This window comes from Asparagus officinalis, chromosome 8 (genome assembly GCF_001876935.1).
Source record: "Asparagus officinalis chromosome 8, Aspof.V1, whole genome shotgun sequence".
Classification (NCBI taxonomy): domain Eukaryota; kingdom Viridiplantae; phylum Streptophyta; class Magnoliopsida; order Asparagales; family Asparagaceae; genus Asparagus; species Asparagus officinalis.
In genome coordinates this window covers 112,022,081-112,031,211 of record NC_033801.1, presented here as the reverse complement: position 1 = coordinate 112,031,211, position 9,131 = coordinate 112,022,081, and the positions used below count along the sequence as shown (strand labels likewise).

The following is a 9,131-nucleotide window of genomic DNA, read 5'->3' as shown; positions in this document are numbered from 1 at the left end:
TGTTTTCTCTACTAAAATAAATGTGGTAGTTTTATGCAAAAAAACCCACAAAGTTCATGGTAGATTTATGAAATGTACCCATTTTTTAATTTATGTGTGTTTTCCACTGTTTTACCATTGTAATGACCGGTTGAAATTGTTTCAGTGCTTTGGATACCATAATTAAACAGAAATCCCTGTCAGAAAAACAGACAATGAGGAAGTTGAAGCGTTACACAGCACGGATTCATGTTGCCGATATCTATCAAGCAATCAAGGCCAGCTTTAGTCTTCCGTCTTCTGGGTTTGTATCACTCTATATCTTCCAACTATATTTTACTTATCTACTAAATATAATCAAATATATTATTTACAATTGATCTACTAAATTTGAAAGTGTTGAATTGAGTCAGTAAATAGTTGTTCATGCATGATCTCAACTTTGTAACACGTATATGGGCACTACAATATATGAACAGAAACAATTAAGCATGTTACTAAATTGTTGGTTTACCGAACTTATATTTGATAGAACAATACTTTTCTGTTGGACCCATCAGTTTTTAAGTTTCTTTGGGCTCGATAACGGATGTGAGGAAGCAATATTTACTAAATACGGTAGGACCTGGAACATAGTATAGAGTGAGCTCCACTTGCAATTTGTGGATATTTTTGGCCTCTGGGACGTTCTTCACAATTAGTAGACCGGAATTTGTCGAACAAATCTGCTGTAGACACTTACCAAGTTTTCTTTTTCATATTGCATTTGATCACACAGATAATTGGCTAATATATGGAAAAAAAACTAAGTATCAGAAAACTACCATGAATTGGGGTGTTTTTGATAAAACTACCGCACATTTTATTAGAGAAAACTAGTTTCGCTAAACTCTATGCATGACATTAGAGTAAGTTGTGTGTTTCTCATGTGACATGTTTTTGAACAAATTTTCCCTTATGCGCTTTATATATCTTTTATATTACTGTTATGAACTTTGTGGATTGATAGATGTAAATAAGGATATTTTAGACCTTCTATCCAAGACATTAACACAATTATCACAGTTTTTGAAAGTTCATCATAGTTTTCTCTAATAAAACATATTTATGTTAGTTACTGTGCAAAACTCGCCAACTTCACAGTAACTTTGTGAAATTTACCCTTTATCAGAATAGACACATGTTTCTGCAATATGTCGTTCTATCTCCATCGTGTATGTACATAAACGCACGTCTACACAAAGAGTGAAGAAATGTCTCTGAAACACTTATTCTCAGTGATCTAGTTATATGAAATGAACATATTGAAAGGTACTAACATAACTTGCGTAAAAATTTTCTTTTCAACAGGGAAATATATAATGTTGTAGATGATGACCCTGCACCAAGAACTGAAGTATTTGCCTTTGCGCAAGCCTTGCTCCGAAATCGATGTCCACATATGATTGACCAGTTTGAGGAAGACGACACAGTCGAATTACAAAGCCAGCAGCTGAAGGCAGACCTAGTTGATGGTGAGAAACGCGTGTCAAATGCTAAATTAAAAGAACAACTTGGTGTAAAGTTGATGTACCCAAGTTACAAATACGGACTACCGAGTATCCTGGATTGTTATTTACTTGGCAACAGTGCTCACTATCCTGACTGGTGAGCAATTTTTGTGGGCAGGAATGTTATGTTTCACTATGAAACTTGTTGCGGATATGAGATAGAACCAAGGTGTCCTTTTTATTAGAGGTATCAGAAGGATAAATAGGCTAAAAGTTAGTAAAAATAGGACCTACATAGAAGAGAAGCAAATGAAGTTTTGTGCCGGCTATTTTTTGAATGGAATGTATATGGAATCCCCATGAATTGGATCAAGCCCTATTCTTTCTATGATATTCTCATAAGATTCCTCTTCCATTTTTCTTTTTTCCACTGTCGGAGCGCAGAGGTTCATGAGAAAGACGATCGATGATCTTTAAGATCGAGATTGACATCCATTACTTTCAACATAATTTCTCCTATGAACGACATAGCGCCTGAGTGCATATATCATACTGTAGCTGAAACTGAACCCTGCAAAGCGGCGAAAATACTGCATCTAAAGCTGAACACGCAACTTGTAAGCATTGTAAGTTGTGGCCATATACCCACCGCGGGTAGCCCAGTGATTTGGGGCGCAGCTGCAAAGTTGCCTTCTCCCCCAAGTTTCGAAAGTTTCACAAAGAAAAGAATTTTGGAATATAGTTTATAACATTCCTTTGTGGTAAATGTTTCATGACTTTCAAGACACAAATCTTTCATATAAAATTTAATGACAAAGGGCGGCCAGCTGGTGATTCTTGATGTCCTAATGTAATCATGTATTTGTTATGTCATATACATCACCTATGATGTTGAAGTTCTGCGTGAACCGGTAAATATGTCAGATATACATCATTGAATTTATCTTCTCCCTTTTTTTTCCTGAATTATGAATTTCTAATTTCTATTTCTTTTCGACGTACTTGTTGTTTGCTGACAAAGTTAAGTGAGGAGACAAGGAGAGTCATCCATTATTAACCTGTCAAAAAAAAAAATTCCCTAAATTTTTTAAAGGAAGGATTATTATAGCACTTCTGCATGGCTTCAATCCTTGAAGTGAGGGGTTTAGTAATCCATCCTTAATCTTTTTATTAATAAAGAAAATATTAGTAATCTTTTTCTATTTCCCAAGCACTAAAAAAGAACAACACATGAAAATAAATCTTATGTGGAGTTAACCAATTATGTTCATACTTTTTATTCGAAATGGCCCTTTTCCTTAATCTTTCTTTGTTAGAAATTTGCAAAATATGGTGTAAGGTATCGAGAAAAGTATCTGGTGATCTTGATCCGTTGCACTGATTGTGCATCAAAAAAGATAATTGTTCAGTCAATATACTAATATCTAAGTTTACTAATCTAATTGACATGATTTTGGTCCATCATTAATGTTATGGACCAGAACAATTGAATACTTTCTCCCACCAAATAAACTCATTATCGAAGGAATTAGTCTCATTAGAGTCATTAATGCAATCATGATCAAGATTCAAGACATTCTTTAACAAACTCCCAAGTGTTCGCTTGTGCTATGAAGACAAGCCACGAAACTGAAAATGGTCCACCTGATCAACGGTTGTATTTTATGAGATTCCTTGAGCCCACGACATCATCTGATCATTTTGTAATTAATATGCTGTAGTTTTCTCTCTTTTGGGCCCCAAGTTTCGTGAATTTCTCTGTGCCAAACGAGAGTGCAGACGTTAATCCCTTTTCCAGCACGTCATTAATTTGCCAACTAATTGTATGTTTATTAAAATGTCTCCATCGTCCACAGACTCCACGCTCAAATATTTAAAGGTTTTTTTTGGATATTAGTCCCCCACATCTTTCATACCCAAAATCTTTAAATATTTTGATTTGGTCCCCCAAATTTTAAAGTCTATTGAAATAAGTCCTTCAAACCTTTCATCCCGGGCCTAACTAGAGGGGTTAAATTTAAAATACTTAAAGGATCCGGGGGACAAATTTCAAAATATGGAGATTAGGGGCTAATTTCAAATCACTTAAGATCTGGGTGACCAAGAAAAAATATGAAGACTTCGGGGATTAATTTCAAAATATGAAAGAGTTGGAGGACTAACGTTGAAAAAAAAAACCCATAATTAAGATATCCATGAGAAGGGAAAACTGGAGTAGAAGGAGAGGTTAAGTTGCTTAGAGCATCTCCAACAGTTTCCCAAAAAAAAATTTCAAAATGGGAAAGCAAAAGTCATATTCTTCAAATTATTTTTGCTCCAACTCCAACAGCTTCCCCATTTTGAAAAATCCTGTATTTATTACAATAATAAACATATTATACATCCCTATTTTTACATCCCTATTTTGGGATACTCTTATGCATTGGAACTTCCCATATGGTTTTTTTTGTAATTACGGATTTTGTTTTATATTTATTTTCTCCTCCAACTCGTTTTGAAGAACGTGCTGCATTTATGACAAAGCTCTCCCCAAATATTTGAAGAATGCCCCAGATTTGGGGAAGACTCTCCTTTTTTTATCCTCCATCCCTATTTTGAGGAATGGGATGAGGAATCTGTTGGACCAAAAAAAGCTCAAAATTCTCCAAAAGTGAGAATACCAATAAAATGGGGAAGCTGTTGGAGATGCTCTTATAAATGACAAATGAGTAAATTGAAAGTTTTTTTATATCTCCAGGACATTTTAGTTATTTATTATTTACATGTAGAAGATCTGTTGAGAAAAAAAATGTTTATGGGGCCTATGTAAGACGCCCCAAACTTTAAGAGGTCTTAACAGAAAGCTTATGGGGGTGTAAGCGTCTAAAAATACCTATAGGTGTCCGTACACAGCTCGAGACGAAGAGAAGACAACGAACGTCGTTATCCGAGTCTAAGAGGATTATCTGTCGTCGACAAGCGCCTGAAGCAAAACGGCGAACCAAGTGGCTTACGCGCTTAACAATCAGCTCACGCCCTCGACAATCAGTCCACGTGCGTTGGTCAGCTCACGTGCGTCAAGACAATCCGCTCGCACGCGTCAAGCAGTTCGTGCGCGTCGGTCAGCGCGTGCGCGTCAATCAGCTCGCGCGCTTCAATCAAACACGCGCCCAACAATCAAATCGCGCGCGTCGGTCAAATCGCGCGCGTCGGTCAACTCGCGCGCGTCGGTCAACTCGCGCGAAGCGTACGAATTAACAAGACGATCAAATACGCAAAACGGTGGAAAATACAAGTCCCAAAAGAACCGAAAAACACAAGATATCAGCGAAACCAGAAATCCCAGCGCGCCGCGCGGGACGGACCAAACCGACCCGCGCAAGCGCCGGTCAGATCCGCCCCTGCGCGCTGTTTCGACCCCTGTTCGGTTTTTGACGGTTTTTCTCAAGATTTGTTCGTTCCTGAGCATCCAAACTGATCTGATATCATCCCCAAACATTGTTAATCAGTTATTAACTGAATATATGGAGGAATCATTCATTTTTATCCAAAAAACCCCAACCGAAGCCTATAAATACAGGCCTAGGGGCTCATTTCAAGGGGGCAGATTAATTATCAAGACGAGGAGGTGCTGCCGAGTTGGAGAGCAAGGGAGCACGAATTTCAGCAAGGGCTAGCGAGATCCCCGCGAATCCCGGCATAAAGAAGGAGCAATTCGAAGGATCTGAAGTCTGTTCCCGTCCGTTCCTCAAGATTAGGCTTGGTCTTAATCTCGAGAAGAGCTACTGATTTCGCTCGGTCGATTTCAGCGCTTTAAGCAAATACCTCCTTGGTGAGGTAGGAGCTCTGCCGAATTTTCAACAATCGGATCTGATCAAAGGCGGTCTACGGATAAACCACGGCATAGGCGAAGACACTCACGCAAGCAGGAGACGATAAACGAATCTTGCGTTTATTTTCAAGAGAATTGTATCTTTTATTTTCATTGTGTAAAGGTTTTATAAAAAGACCGATCTTTTTGAACTTATTGTAATGATCAAAGTTGTAATGAGTTATACAATGAAGAAAATAATTTTCGACGAAAACAGGGGGGTTCGTGGCAAATCCCCCAAAGCTCAGGTGGGTTTTGTGAGTTGAGATATTATCTACTAGTACTAGTCGGAAAGCTAATTAGATGCACTGGTCATGAGTAAAATCTTTTTAGGTTATGAATAGAATTTTATGTGGTCATCAATATAGTTGAATCTTACTAAATGGTAGGGTTAAAAAAAAAGAGACGTGACCAAAAGTTGTTAGCACAAAAGGATTTCAGCTCATGGCTAGTTGCTGGAGTTTTGGTAGAATGCGACGCAAAATCATTGGAAATATATAAACATCTATTAATAGGTTTTCGCCTTATCCACCAGAAGTTTAAAGAAGGTTTAATTTTAGAAAAACCCCCCTCGATCAACTATGGGCTCATCTTAGAAAACCTTCACTAACTATTTTAATTTTAGAAAACCCCTCCCAATTTTGAGGGTGTTGTAGAGAACAAAAGAAGCTTAATGTTTCGAAAAAAAAATTAGATCCACAGGTGAACCTACCAATGGAGATATGGAGGAAGAAGGGGCAAAATAAAATAAAAGGTATTTTTAACCAAAAAAGTTAAAAGGAAATACTATGGTAAAAATTTTAATGTCTTAGGAATAGTTTGGTTATTTTTGATCCTTTGTTCCTTTAAATTATAATTATATTAGTTTAAGGGATTAAGTGAGAAAAGTCGAGGGGAGATAAATCATATTTTGAAAGTTGATGTGGATTATTTATGACAAACCTCATAATTGAAGGGGATTTTCTAGAGTTAAAATAGTTGAGGGGGGTTATCTAAAATGTGTTTGATCATAAACAAACAAAGAAATAATACCATATAATATTGATTTTTTCATATTTTATTTGGTTGCATTGTACACCAAAAAATAATTGCTTATGTTAGGGCTATTCATTCATATGTACATAAATTTTCCACCAATCATTTTCTAAGAAATGTTAGACTTGATGATGTTACTTTGAATTGTTAAAATGAAAATTCTTAAAGAGATTTAGAGGAATAAAAGAAGGGGCTACGTGTAAACGGTAAACCCCCAAAGTTGAAGAGAGTTTTATTGGGATTAAAATAGCTAAGGGACTATCTATTAATCTATAAAATCTCTAAACTTATGCGTGGTTTTTTAAAATTAACCTTTTATTTCCTGTTACGCCAACTATCTAGTTGACGAAACTCGGCTTAGCTACTTAACTATACAGTCTATATTCATTTCCCTTCTTATATTCAACAATAATTACAAGCCTACACTAAATAACAAATAATAAAGGGTTATTCAACAATAATTATAATCCTACACTAAATAATAAAGGTGCTCCTTGGTAAGGGTTTTAAGAGAGAAGGGTTAAGGAGAACAATTAACTTTATTAACTCATCATGAGGGGTCAAAAATAATTTAGTTCCCTTTGGATTGATAGTTAAGATGAAAGGTTATATTTCCTGTGTTTAGCAAATAGAGAAGAGTTAAGGAGGTTATTACCTGTAAATTTTTTAAAATGCCAACTTTAACCTTATTTAAAGTAGAAAAATTTAGTAATAATTATCGTACTAAAATAAATTCAATTCGGACTTTCATTGACCTAAACCATAAAAAACGCTTTAATTTCTTCACTATTGAAATATATGATAGCTGAAAGGGAAATAACCAACAAATCTTAGTTAGAAAAAAAATAATAAGTTATGATTATATAGTGATAAAAAGATGCTAATTCTTTTTGTGAAGACTAATTAGCATGAAATCAAATGTTAAAAATGTCACGCGCCTAGGCGGAAGCGTTGCACGTACACACAACGAACTTGTGATCACGGAAGAAGAAAGCCACACTCTTGCACAAATCAAGCCAATTACGACAAATCAAACGAAACACAGAGATATACGTGGTTCGGCAACTTGCCTATGTCCACGGGGAGAGGATGGGGAGATTTCACTAATTCAAGGAGAGTACAAAGGGTTACAATCACACAAAACTCTCAAACTAACCCTCAACCAAAGATCTCACCTTGCTCACAATATCTCCCTCTCACAATGCTCAAAAGATTCCTCAATCTCTGATAAAAAACCCTAACAAATCGTTTCCCTATTTATATCAAAACAAAAACCCAATCAGAGTGCAAACAGGAAACCTGATTATGCAAAATACCTGTCGTAAGTCGACTTAACAGTCACCACAAGTCGACTTGGCAGAGAGAAAAACAGCAACTGGAGACCACTTCATAAGTCGACTTATCAGGCCTGATAAGTCGACTTGGCAGAGAGAAAAAAACACAACTCCAAGGCAGATCATAAGTCGACTTGTGCACACTGACAAGTCGACTTACCATAAGTCGACTTAGCCTTGTGCATGAGTCGACTTATGCCAGAAAAACTGGTTTTTCTGATTTCTCCACATTTTCCTCTTTTCTTTGAGAAGTACCTGTAACTCTTCTTTGTTAGGATACAGGATTATCCTTCGTGTGGACCTTCACAATCTCCACATCGCCATCTTCAAGAACATCTCGAACGAAGTGATAACGAACATCAATGTGCTTCGTCCGCGTATTAAAAACCTGATTCTTCGTCAAATAGATAACACTCATGCTATCACAATGAATAGTGATGGACCTCTGCGATATACCAAGTTTCTCCAAAAGTCCTCGAAGCCAAATAGCCTCATTCACAGCCTCCGTAACTGCCATATACTCTGCCTCTGCCGTAGACAAAGCCATTGTTGACTGTAAGGTGCATCTCCAACACACCGGCGCACGGGTCAAAGTGAACACATACCCCGTCGTAGACCGGCGCTTATCCAAATCCTCGGCATAATCCGAATCAACATAGCCAATGCATAGCTGTTCACCTGTAGTGTCCCGTTCATAAACCAAACCAACATTGAGCATACCTAGAATGTACCTTAAAATCCATCTCACGGCATCCCAATGACCCACTCCTGGATCGTGCATGTATCTCGACATCATGCTCACTGCCTGTGACAAATCTGGCCTCGTACATACCATCGCGTACATCAAGCTCCCAACTGCGCTCGCATATGGAGTCTCCGACATCAACTCACGGTCTTCAACTGACTTCGGTAAAAGGCCAGCTGAAAGCTTCAAATGAGCTCCCAACAGTACACCAACTGGCTTCGTATCCATGCTAACATGGAATCGCTGTAGAACCTTCTTCAAATAAGCCACATGTGTCAAACAAATCCTACCCTTCTTCTTGTCTCTGCCGATCTCCATCCCTAAAATGCGCTTCGCCTCGCCCAAGTCCTTCATCTCAAACTCTTTCGAAAGCTGAACTTTCAACTCATCTATAGATGACCTGGAACTATACGCACCTCCTTTCAACTTGCGAAAATATACGCAAGGATCAAACTGGCTTCGAGTGTACGAATGACCAAGCATAAAACCATCGAATCGCCTATACCACTGTCGAGGAGACTGCTTCAAACCGTATAGCGATTTCTTTAACCTGCAAACCAACTTATCTTTCCTTGCAGCTCGGAATCCCAATGGCTGAGTCATATATATTTCTTCATCAAGATCATCATGAAGAAATGTCATCTTCACAGCCAACTGATCTAACTCCAAACCATACTGTGCCACCAAAGCTAGCAAAA

General features: G+C 37.5%; 1 protein-coding gene across 1 annotated transcript in view; it reads left to right on the top strand.

Moving 5' to 3' along the window:
* Positions 1-1,884, top strand: part of LOC109851390 — a 5,463-nt gene extending 3,579 nt beyond the window's left edge. Inside the window, exons 7-8 of the mRNA XM_020421481.1 lie at positions 146-283; positions 1,330-1,884. Coding sequence (XP_020277070.1) covers positions 146-283; positions 1,330-1,630 — 439 coding nt within the window. The 3' untranslated portion in view covers positions 1,631-1,884. The remainder of the gene's footprint in view (positions 1-145; positions 284-1,329) is intronic.